The 17,774-nt window shown below is 42.7% G+C and overlaps 1 protein-coding gene across 3 annotated transcripts in view; it reads left to right on the forward strand.

Annotated features, from left to right (window-relative positions):
• Positions 1-17,774, forward strand: part of CPQ (carboxypeptidase Q) — a 255,379-nt gene that overhangs the window by 169,050 nt on the left and 68,555 nt on the right. For all 3 annotated transcript variants that reach the window (XM_054985469.1, XM_054985471.1, XM_054985470.1), the window contains one exon: positions 13,671-13,762. In XM_054985469.1, the coding sequence (XP_054841444.1) occupies positions 13,671-13,762 (92 nt within the window). The remainder of the gene's footprint in view (positions 1-13,670; positions 13,763-17,774) is intronic.

A 17,774-nucleotide genomic window follows, 5' to 3' on the forward strand; every position in this document is an offset into this window, starting at 1 on the left:
TCGTGCGTTTAGCAATGTGACTAATCAACCCCAAAATAACAGGGAGTAGGTCAAAATAAAGTTCCTATATGGTCATAGAATTAACAACAACAACAACATTGAATTTATATACCACCCTTCAGGACAACTTAATGCCCACTCAGAGCGGTTTACAAAATGTGTTATTATTAGCCTCACAACAATCACCCTGTGAGGTGGGTGGGGCTGAGAGATCCGTGACTGATGCAAGGTCACCCAGCTGGTTTCAAGCGGAGGAGTGGGGAATCAAACCCGGTTCTCCAGATTAAAGACCTGTCACTCTTAACTACTACACCAAACCACTACACTGTTACTTTTTTCAAAAAATCAGTGTTTCTGTGAAAAAATATCCAACAATGATCATTATTACTGTTATGAATTTTACTAATATGATATGGATGAAAGTACCAACAATATAGATTTTTTAAAAAATTCATTCATGGAGAGGATGCTGGACCATCAGAACTGTAGAACCAGCAGGTACCAAGCATCAAATCCCCACTTGGCTCTAAAGTTCACGGTTATGATTTAGTCTCACAGCCCAGCCAATTCCACAGGGTGGTTTTGAGGATAAATTGGAGGAGGAAAGAAATCTGTATGCAGCCCCAAGGTCCTTGGAAGAAGAGTGAGATAAAAATGATATTTGTAAGGCTGAAATGATATTTGTAAGGCTGATATTTCGGCCTTACAAATAGTTTGTGAATCACCCAGTAAACCAAGTTAAAAAAAAACTATATGGATGTGTAGGGACAAAAATCCAGCAGGCAGAAGTAGCTCTAGCTTGCAAAAGATGATAGATGCAGTAAGTCTAAGTATATGAGCCGAAAGCACGGAGAGTTTTTCTACAGTGAAGGGATAGTAGGCAGAATTTTTTTCTATTTGAGATGGATGTTTGTTCACTAAACAAAATATATGAAGAAAGTAGAGTTTATCTGTTCCTTTAGCACAGATTTGGGGCAGTGGTGGTGGGGGGAATCTTATGGACGCCTCTATGGAAACTGCCCATCATTGTATCAGTTAATTTGTGTGTCCTTGTAGTGCACCCTGCCTCCCCAAAGAACAAAGCAATTTCCATGGGGTTCTCAAGTAGTCTCCCATCCAGGCAGCTAGGCCTGCTTTACTTCAACAGGAGAGTAGCACCATGAGCCATCAGACTATTCTGTGGGCCATGATATATTTGCACCATTCCTTTGAAGAGCAAAGAAGACCGTCCTGCAACAACAGATGCCCATGTCTGTAACATGCAATGAGCAGATCAGGAATGATATCATGCTTCCTATATTTCTTCCTGATCTAGAGTCACAGAAGTCTTTTTGTGTCATAGTTGTGTTTGCTAGCCTGGATCCTGTAATACTAAATGTTCCTAATACTTGCCAGAATGTCTTAATAGTAAATTATGCACCCATTATGGATCACACAGTTCATGGGAGGATGTCACAGTGTTTAGTCTTCAATTTGTTTGCAAGATGAGGTCACAGGGGGAAAGTGAGGGCAAATTAAATGAACAAACAAACATTGTGCTGAAAAAATTCTCTTTAAAGAGGGAGGTGCTTTTCAACACTAGCATAAATTCCATGGAAAACTTCTCTCTAGTATTACAATAATAACTAACTTCATCACCTCTCCACAAGCATCCAGAATGAAATGGATCCACGTAGAAAGTACCAGAGCAGCCTCGTTCACTGGTTGACACTGTTCTCTGGAGAGAATTCTCTTCAGCACTTCCACATTTCACCATTTTTCTTCCTTACATAGCTTGGCTATTACCTCAGCACAGATTACTCACAAAGGCACCTTTAATCCCTGTCCAGTCTTGTGTGCCTACCATATATTTCATCTTTAATTGGCCTGTTACCTCACTAAAGGGAAGATGTCCAACACTGAACTTCTTGTGCCTTCCTCTTAACTCCACTCTCTTTTATCTGCTTTGTTCTCCCTCACGTTTATTTTTGGAATCGCAACCAGAATCTTTTTCCCATGACACAAGCCTGCAGCTTTTTGAGCTCTCTCCATCTTCTCTTTGCCCTTCTTCCTCCCTATAAAATTTTAATCAAATATCATCTATTCTTCCGCTGTAATATTAGAATCTCCTCCTTTTATTGTATGCCTGGTCCTGGAAATTTGAGCTCTCTCACCACGTTATTTCTTTTGCATCATCTGCTCTGTTCAAAACACCAACTTTCTTCTCTTTGGCCTTCCTCCATATCATCTCTGTACACTTTAATAAATTGAGAAAGATTGAATGACTAAAATAATAAGAATTTAAGAGCCCTGCTGGATCAGAGAAAGCGTCCGTCATGTCTACCATTTAGCCCTGTATCCTGTTTCCAAAAGTGGCCATCCTGATCTATTTACTCATGACATTTAAAATCTGCCTTTCTCCAAGCAAGGACTCAAAGCAGGTTACAATGTTAATAGAAACCACTATAAAACATGCAGATCAATCCTAAGAAATGCATCAACAGATCAGAATTCATCAAAAAAACCCTCATGAAGCACTGTCCAGTGGATTACCCTACAATCCTTGATGCTGAGGATTTAACCAACGCAAGATGTATCTTCCAATTCAGAGTCTCTTTAAACGTTACCCCTAGATATTTAAAGGAGCTGCATTGTTGGATTGGGTTCACTGTCCAGTGTAATATGTGCATTGCCACTAGCTCCAAATAGCATTCACAATGCAGCATCCAAATGAAATTTCTGAATTGTTTTCAAGGGCAGCCCCATGGAAAGCAAGTTACAGTAGTCCAGCCTCAAGATTACTGTGCCTTGGATAGGCATGGCAGAGGTCAGCTGAGGCAGGCATTTCCAGAAAGTCTACATGTCGAGTATGAAGGCAACTGCTGTCTCTTGTGTTTGTCCCTAAACAACTGGTATAAAACACAAGCATGTTCCACAAGCGTGTTGGACAATAGTTACAAAATGACTGCCTTGCATAAATAAATCTCATGCCAACCAGGGTGTTTTCCACATGCACACTTACAGTGAGTTTTCTGGGTATTCAATCCAGAGGATTGGTTCCGCTTTAGACCTCTGTAATTCAGCCCTTGAGGGAGACGAACTGAAGTGGGGTCTATTTTTTTTTCCAGCACTAGAAAAATGCCCCATTTCTGCTGTGGGATTTTGGGGGAAATAGGACATGTCAGTTTCATCAGCTGATCTGCTAAGGAAACGGGCAAGGGTTTTTTTTTCCTAAAGCAACAACTTTGCAACTTTTTTAAGGCAAAAAAGAATGGACAAAAAGTACAGGAAACACAGATTCCTGTTCAAAAATGTCATCCTACGTACTTTGTGTTATTCAGAAGACAATTTACTTCTTACTGCTGAGGTTAACATGCATACACAACACATAACAAGCGATGATGACATTTCTGGGTGTTCTGGAGGGAAACTTTTAAAGTATTAGAGATTCAAGGCTCTCTACAGAGTTTTTCTGTTAGCCATATTGCAGTATCCGCCCCCCCCCCATCAGCTGCAATTAAGGAAAAACTTGGATTAGTTGCTGTTCAACCAGTCAGGACACAAGGGGATAAAGGGGAGGGTGAAAGTCAGGGCCAGGGCTTATGCTGAAGAAATCCTGCACTTCCAAAAAGCCCCAGTCTGACTTATGCTGGGGGTGGGGGGGAAATACTGTGGTATGTGTACAGGGAGGCAAGCTTCAGAAAAGCTGGGGAAAGACTCATTCCGCAACAGATGCCTTCTTTCACTGTGCAGAAAAGATTCATGACAGCAGCCATCAACAGCTCTTGTGGTTTTCTTTTGTTTGTCCTGAATCTACTGCCAATACATTTTGTCAGAGGATTCCAATTTCTGGAATACCAAGAGTGGGAAAAAAGTATTTTCTTTATTCATTTTCTCTATACTGTTCATAATTTTGTAAGCCTGTGTTACATCCCCTCTTGTGACCTTTTTATTCCTAGAACTACAGTCATGCTATTCCCCTTCTGATTTCCCTGTACGAAGTGGTTACCCTCTCAACTGGTTTTCAAACTCCTGTTTACAAGAACACAAAATAAGAATAATTTTTCTGGATCAGAACATCAGATCTGACATACTAGCCAACAACAGCCAGCCTCTACCAAGTGAGGGAGGTAGCCAGCCACAATCGTTTGTCCCAGAACAGTCAGACGTATGTCAGCTGAACACAGTGACAGAGGTACAATCATTTATCATTTGTTTGTTTGTTTGTGAGATCAATATACTTTTAAAACTCTGTTTTCAAGGCAATTTCCAACAAAATTTAAACTTGTAACACAATTAACTACAAAAACAAGAGGTAATGAATAAATAGCCTCATCACTGGCGAGTAAAATCAGTAATAAAATTAGACAATCCCACAGCAGTAAAATCAGCAGTAAGAAGAATGCCACAAGCAAGGATAAATTATTTTTAAAACCTCAACTTTTAATGGAAGGACTGGGGAAATAGAATGTTTTTGCCTAAAATGTTGTCTTGCCCTCAGAGTTCAATCTTCCGCCGCCCTTGAGGTTCGATCTTCTGCTGTGGCGGTGCCCGTGCTTCCTAGTCCAGCCCTTCGGTCCCTGTCTTGGGCCACCTAGTCAGCCTTGTCTTGCTGGGCTTTGTAGGGATTTGAGGGCTCCTTCCTTCAAACCTCAGATTGGTGTAGGCAGGATCAGGGTAGAGTGCCCCTGAGAAATCTTGCCACACCTGAGAGGCTGCCTTTACATTCAGGAACAGACCTCTCCTCCCTGCCTTTTCCCTTATTGCCAACCCTGCCCCATTTCCCACTTGCCCATCCCTAGGGAAAGTCCCACCACCTGGGCCAGATGTGGCCACACCTTCTGGCACCACCTCCTCCCTGGTTGGGCCTGCCACCCTGGCTGCCTGTCAGGGCGCTATCAGGGCCAGCATCAGCTTTGCCCAGTGAGGCAGCCTTGGGTTGGCTGGCTGCTGGCCCATCGGACTGCCCCTGCTTCTCCTAGGGACGTGGATCTGCCAGCCCCAGCCCCGTTGGTGAGGAGTGCTGGGCTGGCTTCTGGTGGGGTGGAGCCTTGTGGGGCCTGTTTCCTGCCTGACTTCCTCGTTCCTGTAGGCTTCCAAGGGCTGCACTGGTTGCCTTGGCACCTCCAGCACCTGCTGCTTGGGTGCCCAGCATTTCCCATCACTGTGGAGGATGGAAGCTTCTCCGTGTGGCCATGGCATCCCCACAGCCACAGCTGGTGACCCGGCTATTGCTGGTGCTCTGTCGGGGGCTCAGGTGGGTTCTGGCTTGGTTGGGAAGGGGTCAGGTGAAGTCTGGGTCATGCCATGAGGCCTACTCCGGACACACGTGCTGGGTAAATTTCTAAAGGGAGGAGATTCCTTAAATAAGGTTCCATGCCTCTGATGCACATCCACTTTCTTTAGAAGGTAGTGCACATGTACCTGAAGCAGATCTTAACTATCTACACAGTATTGCTGTAGCAAACATTTCAGAAGTTTTAATTGCTACAAAACAGTGCAGACAAATTATTTACTAGGACTAGCCTTAGGGATCATATTATCCATTTCTGAAAGAATTTAATTGCTCTTGCAGCCTAAGTGAGAATCATGCCCCTAGACCAGAAAGCCATGCACATCTGCACTGATATTGAGCTGCTTCTCCAGGCCCCATTGAACTAGCTGGATGTATCTGTAAATGTAGATAATGAGCCATTGGTCAAGCACAGTATCACTGCAGTTCTGTGCAGAGTTACTGCAGTCTAAACCCCTTGGAAGTCAATAGGAATAGGCTGGAGTCACTTTGCACAGGATTGCACTGTACTTGTACCTAGAATTGGGTGAAGGTTATACATCTAGATTATAGGGATGATTAGACTTTAAAATGGTATAAAATTGATAGTTGTAGCCCAATTGTGTTAAATGGTAGGGGCGATTTCTCAGCTAGGTCAAAGGAGACATTGAAACACCATCAGATTAGAATTTTTGATGCAGGCCATTGTGGGAAAGCATATTTAGTATCTCCGTTTTATTTATAGAAAACGATGTGGAACCTTGCATGGGATTGTATCTTAGTCATGTGCCTGACACATGAGTCTAAGGCTTCTGTAACAAAATATGCATCTAAAAATGTAGCCAGCATGCTTGTTTTCTGCATGCAAGTTATAGATAGTCTGTTGTATTGTCATCGGGTGCTGTTTAAAAGGTGTTGAGTAAGTTTCCACTCAGACTGTTAAATGCCAGTGGCATTCAGGGAATCTCTTATGCCTTGTGAAATCAGATCACCTCCTTCCCCCTCCTGGAATGGAAAAGCTGGGAGATGCTGCCAAAAACGAATGAACAACCACAATGAAACATGTCATACACATCCTGCTTGTATTATATTTCAGCTACACAAATGGGTTTAAAAGAGATCAGACCTAGGTTATAATGCAGAAATGAAAGAAAGCAATATCTTCAAGAAAGCTAAAGTAATTCATTTTGCTAAACCTCTCAAATGCAGTATCAGTGCAACAGTTCCTTAGATGTCACATGTAACTTACACCTCTATTTAATATCCCAACTGACTAAAGGGAGAAGGGCATGGAGTCTGAAAAGATTTAGCTATCCAATCCATGCTCATTATAGCGTGCAAATCAAAAGCTGCAAATCTTCAGGCAAGAGTTTTGTTTTTTAATTCATGCTTTCCATTTTGCATGAATCCCCGTGGTATGCTTGCATTCTTCCCCTCTAGTCAATTTTCTGAAAAGGACGCCTCTGCAGGACACCCATTAACAAATTCACAGGACATGTTTCCATGCCTCGGCTTGAACAAATTTACTAGAGGGGCTGGATGTGTATGGCCGAGAATTGGCTGGTGCCAGAAAATTTCAGATGGCTTTTAGATAGTCAGTCAATGGCTTTTATTCAATAATCAATGTGTCTTTGAAAAATGAGAAATGAATTGGCTGTAAGTTTATAGAAAAATTGTTGATTTTATTCACCAAGTATTGCAACGTAATATTTCAGGGCAATATTCAATCATTTGAGAGTTTTTAAAATTAGGAATAATGCTGATGATAATTACTGATGATGATGAACAATGCTGTAAAGCCAGACATTATCAGAAAATATTCCTGAAGAATGATGGGCTGTGACCTTAGTCCTCTTCACACGTTACAATGAACACATACATCCCGCATGAACATGCATGCATCTGTTCATAAGGACTAGCCGATGCAGAATCACTTTACAAATGAGTCCAGGGGCCAGTACTTGGATAAATGTAGGTTTTAACTCACTTGTGCTGTACAAGTGTTGGTCATAGCATGAGGATTACTCAAAGCATGTATAAAGAAAAATCAAGTGCACCTCATACACAGATTTTACATGCATTTGTCTACCTTTTCTTTTATTTAAATAACTTGTATTGGGGAGAAGACAGGGCATCTACTTTGCATGCTGAAGATCCCAGGTTCAAACTCAACTTACAGAAAGCAGGTCATTAAGTGATATGAAAGACTCTTCCCTGTAGGGTTGCCTGGTCATTATACCCTTCCAGCAGGAGTGGCGGGGGGGGGGGGAGGAACCAGTATTTACCTCATGCCTCTGGCATAGTCCTCCTTGCACGTGCACTCCCAGTACATGTGTAATGGCATCACTTCCAGGATTGACGGCATCACGCCAGCCACAGGCAAACTCCCATGCTTTGCACAGGGCTAATTCTGGCTCCTTTTGGGGTCAAAATTGGCCCCAGCAAAACGTGGGAGAATGCCCTATGGCCAGTGCAATGACAGCACTTCAGGAAGTGATGTTGTTGCACCCCCCTGGGAGCACATGCACCACATGTGTCCAGGGGTACTTGCTGGTGATGGGCAACCTCCAGGGGGCTTGCCCCCTCCTGCTGATCACTGTCGGATTGGCAGGCAAACCCGCCCACCACTGGAGAGCACCTGGGAACCCTACTTCCCTGGACCCTGAAGTCCTGCCCACAGTCAGAATAGACAATTTTGGCCTTATCTGACTCAGTATATATGAGATCTTCATGTATTTATTTGTAATTGTCATTTTGTATTGCTTTTGTGTTCATAAAAAAGTATTTTTAAAAGAAAAGAGAGTGATGCAGTTTTTAAGATGCCAGTGAGTGGGTGGCCATGGGCCATCGCAGCCTTTGTGTAATGCCCTAAATCAGTATTTTTGCAAGCAACGTAACACAAAGGTCACTACTTTTAAGAAAATTTCACTTTTTTCTTCTGAACGAGCAACATGTTACAAAATCTAGTTTGTTCCCTTGCTTGCCTTCCAACTCTTATCTCATACCAAGGATATTTTGTACATTTACAAATCATAGTGTTGAATTTTGAGGCCCTATCCTCAGATGACTGGGTAAACAATTCCCAAGACGACTCTGTACTAGTAGCCCTGTCCACATGTTACAGCAAATGCATGTACAATCTACTTAAATGTGTGTACACTTGTTTGTAAGAAATAGCCAACAAGCATTCACTTTACAAATGAAGCTGGGGACCATTATGTGGATAAATGTAGGATTTCAATCACATGTTCAGCTGTACATGCATTTAATGTAATGTGAGATTTACTCAGCAAAGTGTACACTACACACAGATTGTACATGTGTTCACCATAACCTGTGTGTAGGACTTCTATGAAGGGGTGTGGCTGGGTATGATTGCATCACATCTCACCTTACTAATTAAGCCAACCTTTGCAGGACATGACAAGATGGGCAGAGAATTGTTCTGTGCCACGTACCTAAGGAGCTGGAAAATCCACTTTTGGCTCTTGCATTCCTACTGCATCCAGTCTAATCCATCACTATCATTTATTGCCTAGTATTTTATAACATCAGTAATCCTTCTTCATCTTTCTACATGTTACCCCTGTTCTTCAGCTGACATTTATCACTATTGAAAATATAAATATAATTACATGCAGGGCTTTTTTTCTGGGAAAAGAGGTGGTGGAACTCAGGACCGCACAATGATGTCACTTTGGGTCAGCTGGAACAAGGGGGGAGTTTTTTAAAGTTTAAATCGCCCTTCGCGAAAATGGTCACATGGCCAGTGGCCCCGCCCCCTGATCTCCAGACAGAGGGGAGTTTAGATTGCCGTCCACACTGCTCCAGCGGAGATCAGGGGGCGGAGCCACCGGCCATGTGACCATTTTCAAGAGGTGCCAGAACTCCGTTCCACCGTGTTCCTGCTGAAAAAAAGCCCTGATTACATGTTATGTTTAACTTTATCATCGCTTTAGAAGCCTTTTTTCCATTTTCAAATGCAGCCACCAGGAGTGCTTTTTCAATAATAATAACAACAACAACAACAACAACATAATAACAACATTCAATGTACATACCGCCCATCAGGACAACTAAACACCCACTCAGAGCAGTTGACAACATATGTTGTTATTATCCCCACAACAAAACACCCTGTGAGGTGGATAGGGCTGAGAGAGCTCCGAGAAGCTGTGACTGACCCAAGGTCACGCAGCTGGCTACAAGTGGAGGAGTGGGGGATCAAACCCAGCTCTCCAGATTAGAGTCCCGCCGCTCTTAACTACTACACCAAACTGGCTCTCAAGGGAAAGAACAGCACTGCCAGGGGGGAAAGACACTTTCCCACCTGCCACTTTCCTGCTGGCAAAAAAAATATCCATAAGCTTCTTTTACCTCAGTTCAGGAAAAATATGGGAATAGTTTGAATGTGTGAAAAAGGCTGTGGTTGACTTTTTCAGCTGTATCATCAGGTATGCCTTAAAGTCAATATTACCCAAAGCATATGCTTTTAGGCGTTGGAGCAGACTTTGTTTTTTTAAGTACACCTTATCTGACCCTCACCAGCAGCCACATATGATGGCTTCAACGTGATTACTGTTTTATTATCTTAATATGACATCATTGGCCATCTGGCTGATTTGAAATGGGAAGGAGCCTTTAATCCTGTGCTGTAATAGTAACTAAGAAGTGTACTAGTAAATCCCTTAGATGTTTTAAGGGTTTGCTTTTGAAAATGACAGCCCTTTCCCCTCTTTGCATGCTTTCTATTTGCTTGCACTTATAAAATGCTATTTAGTAATTCTGTGCATTTCCCTTCACTACATTTTATATTTTAATTACGTATGTATACATCTATTTATGCATATATTATTATTTATATATATTTTATACATTCTGTTATTTAAATATTGTACAATTTTCATATTTTGAGTAAGATGACCTGGTATCACCAGTTATATGGCTCACGTAGAAACCCCAGAGATAGGCCAACAGTATAAAACATCTTCATGTGTAAGGATGCACAAAAAAGCAAAACCAGGAATTTAGATTCCCCCTTCATTTCCCCCTTCCTTACGATTTCCTCTTTCCATTCTAGGGTTGCCAGGTCCCCTTATCCTCCCGGCAGGAGGTGGAGGGACCTGGCACTTACTGGGGTGATCTGCTTGCATGCACACCTCACTCTTGTGCGCTTCCACTGGGTGCAATGGCATCACATCTGGAAGTGACATGATTGCGCCTGGAGGTGAGCATGCTTCCGCGCTCCACAGGGCCAATTTGGGCCCCTGTGAAGCTAGGGAGCAAGCCTGCCACCAGGCACAATGACATCACTTGAGGATGTGACATTGTTGAGCCTGGTGGGAGCGCGCCCACTGCTCTCTGGCTTGGGAGGTTTTTTGTCTCTTGGGCATGTTTTCTGGGCCTTCCCCCTCAGCTGGCAAGGTGAGTGGCAGGGAGGGGGCAGAGGCTGGGGGCAGGGGATCTGGCAGCCCTGTTCCCTTCCCTGAAAGCCCCTACAGTCTGGTCTCCTTTCCTGCTTCCTTCTCTCCTTCCCATCCCACCAGACAACCTTATCTCTCCCCTCCTTCAGTTTTTGCTCCTTTTCTCCCCCTGACTGTCTCTCCCCCAGAAAAGTCTAGCCAAATTGCACAGAGCTGGCTGCTAGGCAGAGCAGAACTCACAAGAGCTTGCAAGGGGCACCTCAGTTTCCCCTCTGTCCCTTTCAAAACATCACTGAAATGTTCATAAACTTTAGAAAAGGAATTGACTGGCTAGAGAAAGTGCCTAAAACGTTTCCCCAAGAGACTACTTTCACTTTCAATCCATGATTGCTTTTACCAGGGGTTGCAATAGGAATCCACCCCAGCCCAGGAAGAGTATGGGGAGGGGAGGCCGTGGCATGACTCCCAGGTTTTCATCCAGAAGTGACACCATTTTCCAAGATTCTGTCCTTGGAAATTTCTAAAAACGAATAGAAGAAGTCATAAAATGTGGGGGCTAGTTGACAGTCTTCAGATTTTTAACCTGTGCCCTGAGAACAAACATTCAAATCTTGAATTTTTAAACTGCTACCCAGAGACTGTGGGAATGATCTCCAAAGCCTGAGAATCAGACCAAACGCTGGCAGCCCTAAATGCAGCTGAAATGACGAGAGGTGTCCCAATCCCACGGGTTCCTAAGCATTCCAGTTATGTTTTATTTTTATTTATTTATTTATATTTCAATTTATATACCGCCCATCCCCAGGGGCTCTGGGCGGTGAACAGTTAAAATCGATAAAAACAAGAACTAAAATCAATATGCAAACAATAAAACAAATTAACAAAGTGCAGTGGTGGGGAGAACCCTCCCCCACCCCAAAGGTGGGAGGCCGACATGGCACTGCCCCCTTCAATCACCGAATGCCTGGCGGAACAGCTCTGTCTTACAGGCCCGGCGGAACGATAATATGTCCCGCTGGGCCTGGGTTTCCATTGACAGAGCGTTCCACCAGGCTGGGGCCAGGGCCGATTCCAGATGACTAACCTTAAGGCACTTCATGCCGCCCTCTTCCGGATTGCGACGGGGAAAATGCGAAATATCGCGTTTCCTCGTGCGAGTTTTGCGTGTCATCGCGCAAAACTCGCGCGAGGAAACGCGATATTTCGCATTTTCCCCGTCGCGATCTGGAAGAGGGCGGCATGAAGCGCCTTAAGGTTAGTCATCTGGAATCGGCCCAGGACTGAAAAGGCCCTGGCCCTGTTTGAAGCGAGGCGGGCTTCCTTAGGGCTGGGGACCACAAGTAAATATTTATTCGCTGATCGAAGCGATCTCCGGGGAACGTACAGGGAGAGGTGGTCCTGAAGATATGCCGGTCCCAACCCGCTCAGGGCTTTAAAGGTAAGAACCAACACTTTGAACCTGATTCGGAATTCAACCGGAAGCCAGTGCAGCTGGCGCAGGACAGGTGTGATGTGTGACTGGTAAGGTATACCAGTCAGGACCCGTGCCACCGCATTCTGGACCAGTTGTAGTTTCCGGATCAGGCCCAGGGGTAGCCCAGCGTAGAGTGAGTTACAGTAATCTAGCCTGGAGGTGACCATTGCATGGATCACTGTAGCCAGGTCCTGGGGCGTCAGGTAGGGGGCAAGTTGCCTGATCTGACGAAGATGGAAAAATGCAGACTTGGCAACCGCCGTGACCTGGGCCTCCATCGATAGGGAGGCATCCAGGAGCACACCCAGACTCTTTACCACTGGCAAAGTTGCCAGTGGTGTCCCATCCAGGGCAGGGAGCTGGATCCCAACATCTGGCAGCCCCCGTCCCAGCTGCCCACCACTGCCCTTCCCAGTTTCTGGGAAGGGCAGTGGTGGTGGAGTCAAGAACTCAGCCCCTCAGCATAGGATAGGTGTTCTCACATTACCTTGGCCACATGGAAAGAATCACCACTACAACAGCTCCCATATTGCCAACAATGCCAAGAGGGCTAAGAGCAGCCTAAAGCATTTCAAAAGTATAGGTAGTAGTGGTATCTGCACTCTCCTCCCATCTCTAAATCTGAATTTAGAGTTTTCCAGCCTGTTGCAGCAGCCAGCCAAGCTATGTAACCTGCTTATATCTGGGAGTTCCTTACTGTACGAAGAGGAAAAGCAGTGAAAGTCTGGCATGCTACCTCAATGAGGAAGAGCAGAGATAAGATACAAGGCAGAGCAAAAGGGGGGGGGAGACTAAATGAAGAAAAAAGCTGAAACCGAGTCTCAGATTACAAGCAACAACAGCAGGCATATTTATTTAAAACTATGTTGATATATGAAGCAGGGCCACGGTCTATTTTTTAGTGCAAAAAGGGACCCACAGTGGGATGCTAACCCCTCCTTCTTGCTGCCAGATTCTCCTTTGCTGCTCCCTCCAGGAACTCTTTGCCTTGCCCAAGCTCAGAAAATTCCCCCTACCCTTTATATTATTTTATACCAGGCTGAGATAGTCCCTGGGCCACCACTGCCTAAGGAGAAACAGGTGGAGAGAGGAAAAAAGGACAAGACAACTGGGAGTGTGCAGAGACTTATAATGGTACAGATGGTGCAGGGCAGGTTCCCTGGAGAGGTGGCATAAAACTTCTATAAATAAGTAATACACAGAAAAGAGAGAGGACAGTAGAGGCTATAGAGAGGAGACAAATGGTCATTGAAACACAGGACTGCACAAAAAAACTGTGGTAGTGCAGAGAGAAAGAAAGAAGAGGGAGCATGCTGTTGGTACAGAGAAGAAAAAGAGGCCAACAAGGAATGTATTAAATGGAATTGTACCAAACTATGTTTTTGCCCTGTAATAAAAATGTGGGTCTTGAAGTGATTTGAGTTGGATGCCTGGATTTAATGGTAATTGATATCTACTTGAAAGAGAAGATTTTTTTAAAAAAAAATTAATCCGGGGTTGTTGTTTTTGGTAACTCCCCTAGGGCTCCGTCCTAAGAGAACTCTGCGCTTAGTGTTATGGACTGCAGAGGAGCAAGGCGGAGTAGGAGCCGAACAATACTACAAGATGCACAAGGTAAGTAATGGGATGGAATTCAGCTTCCTCTAGCAGGTGCCTTTTCCATAGTTTAGCATTTTTGTTCTGACTTAAAATGTAGGGGCATGAGCAAACTTGCAAGCAAGTTGTGGCCCATGAGGTAATTGTTTCAGCCCAGAGCCCAGGCTCAGTGGGTGAATGTGGATAGGGTTTGTAGCCCAGATTTCATACTAGAGGTAACAAAAGCAGTCATCATCCACACAAAGTGTTGGGAGCTTCTCATCATGGAGAAGTTCTTGTGTCAAATCATACACCCATGGGCCTTGCTAATCCTGAAGATCTCCTATTTTATTCATTTAAAAAAATTCAATAATATCTTTCTGTTATTAAGATAATATGAAAGGTGGCTAGTACAAAACCTCCAAATTATATTTATTTTGTAATTGTTATCCTGCCCTTTTTCCAAGGAGCACAGATTGACATGCATGGTTCTTCCCTCCTCCATTTTATACTCACAAAAACCCTGTGAAGTTGGAATAGATTAAGTGGCTGGCTCATGGTCACCCAGTGAGTTTGATAGTTTTGAGGGGATTGAACCAGGGTCCTCTCTGTACTAGTACAACACTTTCACCACTCCCCTCCCCTCTCCTCTCTTCCCTTCCCCTCCACTGGCTTTATAGTTATATATGGAAAGTTCACTTTTAATCTACAATAACAACACTTATCAGATGCCAGGGGTGGAAGTAACTTTAAATTATAGCTACAGAGCACTGAGGGAAGGGGATGCTCTCCTACCTGTGGTGTATTACAGTTTTGGCAAGAAATTTCCATGTCACTCACGACAGGCCAGGTCAGTTACCCCCTAGAACTTCAGAAAGTTATATGGTTGGCCTCTCCCTGCACAGTCAAAGTGTGTTCCTGAGCAGAAAACTCACACAAACAATTATAGGTAAGTACTACCCTATTTTTCTTACTGGTATCGACTCTCTCTGTGGGATCAAAGCAGAAGGTGGGAAGTAGTATGCAAGTCATTCTGTCCCTGCCAGTACTCTGGACTGGCCCATAACAGCTTACTTTCAGCCTGTCCAAAGTGATCCTAATTAGCCACACAGAGATACAATGCTGGAAGATTTAAGCATATTTCAGATTCCTTTAAAATATTGTAACAGGTAACTTCGATATTAGTTGTGTTCGATAGTAACTTTAAATTGTAATTGTCTGTATTTTTTATCTGTTCCTTCCTCCAAGGAACTCAAGGTAATGTATATGATTTTCCTTGCCTGCATCTTCTTCTCCCAAAAACCCTGCGTGATAGGGTTAGGCTTAAAGAGAGAGTGACTTGTCCTAGTCTGACACACAGACAACTATACCATGCAAATGTAAATTGTTTATAATTATTTTTAAGAAACCATTGTCCTCCTAAAAGCTGCAGCAGGAGAGACAGCATCATCCATCCTGCCTCTGATGAGGCGCCATCAAAACTTCACCTGTAGTAAAATTTGAATATAGGGGTCCCAGATCAACATCTGAGAAATTTCCCAAGAGTTTTAGTAAGATTAACAACTTTTGGGTGGATGATAGGGGGCTCCAAATGTATCTAGGTTGTTTACTTAATATTTGAAGTGGATTTGGATGGTGGGCAGTTCTCCTCGGGTGAACATGAGGACTTTTTGAGGGAGGCCATTTGTTTTGTCTGTGACATACTGTGTACTTGAGCAACAACAACAACAATAATAACATTTGATTTATACACTGCTCTTCAGGACAACTTAATGCCCACTCAGAGTGGTTTACCAAGTATGTCATTATTATCCCCACAACAAACACCCTGTGAGGTGGGTGGAGCTGAGGGAGCTCATAGAAGCTGTGACTGACCCAAAGCCACCCAACTGGCTTCAAGTGTAACAACAGAGCTTTCTTCTAAATAAGATGAGGAATTCAGTCTACACAGGAGTAATGCTGACAAAGTATACTTCCTGAAATTCTAGAAACATGACTAGCTGATGCCTGAATCCCTCTGTCTTCAAAACTGGAGATGATTAATTTTTCATATAAAGGTTTCCCTGTTCTTAGCTATGTATGTATTCTCTACAACCTGCTGTGAAACACCATAAAAGCTGTTCTAAAAATGATTCGATATTTTGGATATCATCAGTGGCTTCCAGAAAAAAACTGCCCATGATTTGGGATGAAGGAAAAAAAGTTGAGCAAAATACGTGCTTCCTTTATGAGACATTTTGTATAAGCTGTTGGATTGAAATCAATGAGGAAATATTTATCATAGCTTTAGAGTTTAATTTACACCAATAAAATATTAGCAATATGGAGTTAAGCATGAATTGAACATCATCATCATATTTGTGATGGCTTGTAAATGATATACACTCCTTTTAAAACAAATAGTTGGCCTGAGAGTAAAATATAACAGCATTTTTATGTTTTGTGGAATGTGCTTTGAAGTGTGATATAGCATGAAGGATGACTTGATAAAATCGTCTCAAAGCCAGAAGTGATTATTATATAAACATGCCATAGCTAACCCAGCTTGAAATGTTTCATACACTTCCTTACTCATAAAGTTAATTAAGTAAACTATATGCAAAAGCTTTTATCGTTGTTGGCCAACTGGTACAACGTATCTGTATATATCCCAGCTAAACTCCAACATTCTCTCCTGCTCTTCTGGAATTGTGTCTAGATCTCAGCCAATGGTTCTTGCTCTTTTTTGTGAGGTATAGAAAAACAGCCCCCTCTACCTCCCCATGATCAGTGGGGAAAAAGTGTTGGCATCTGCTCCCTTGCTCTTCTGCTCTGTTTTGCCCCCTCCTCAAGCGAAATTTTCTCTATCAAAACTGGGCATTAATGTTCTCCTACAAACTTTGATTCTCCCCATAGCAGCTGTTTAGTTTCCCCCTTCAGTGTCACCCTCGTTTTCATTTTTTTCCCTTGCTTTGGGAAAGAGTTTGTACCTCTCGTCGGATACCTCTCGTCTTATTTATTGCAAATTTTGACTGGGAAATGGCATAAATAGTTCTATTTCATATTCTAAATATCTAAATAATACAGGGGAATAAAAAGAAGTACTGAGCATTAGTGAATCATAGCCAACGAGTGTAAAAACTCCTATGTGGAAAAAGATTGTTTTTGTGGAGCAGGGGAAAATCATAAAATAATACATGCTTTTGTAAGTTTTCTCCGTCCTTTTCTATCTGCCAGATTTGATCTCCTATAATTATGCTGTACTTGATGATGTATCTAGCTGCTCCACAGTCTTCATTTGCATTAAGTGGCAAACAATAAACAGATTAATATTTATATGGCACTTTGGCATGAAAAAGCATTTTAACCTTTTACAGAGTTGTTGCGCACATTTTCAAGAAACACATTATGAGAGAATGAACTCCTCTTGCAGGTGGTAATTATTCAAAGGAAAATATGATCCATTGTTTAAATCTTACTATTTTTAAAGGTTACTTTTAAAAAAATGATTGGATATTTTACTTAGAGTTCACTGTGAGCCTGGCTGATTCTAAGGGAGAACATGATTAAACATTTTCAGTTAAGAGAACAATTACTAACAAGTGGCAAATACGCTGGGTTCGTATGGACAAAAAATGTAGCTATTCTTATAATAGAAATGTATACCGTTATGCATTCATAGCTCACTCTTACTTTGCTGCAGAGAGGAACTGTGTTGGTGATATATATTATAGTAGACGTCAGAAATTCAGCATTAATGTTGACATATCATTTAGGTGGTCAGTGGCAAATGTCAAAACCAAGTTCTTTTGCCAAATAGACAATTTCATCCTCAGGGAGGTTGGAAAACTTAGAAGTCAAATGACAATTTAATTCTTTTTTTTTTTTTGAAAAATTTTTATTGGGTTAGAATCCATTATTTCCACATTTACATTCAATTTTCCCCAATTTTTTCATCTCTAACCCCCTCCCTTTCCCCCCCCTTTTTGTTGACTTCCAACAGCTTTCCAACCCTTTGTCCCCTTTCCCTTACTTTTATTAGCTTCCTCTATCTAAAACAAATATATATTTT

The sequence above is a fragment of the Eublepharis macularius genome, chromosome 7 (genome assembly GCF_028583425.1).
Source record: "Eublepharis macularius isolate TG4126 chromosome 7, MPM_Emac_v1.0, whole genome shotgun sequence".
Classification (NCBI taxonomy): Eukaryota; Metazoa; Chordata; class Lepidosauria; order Squamata; family Eublepharidae; genus Eublepharis; species Eublepharis macularius.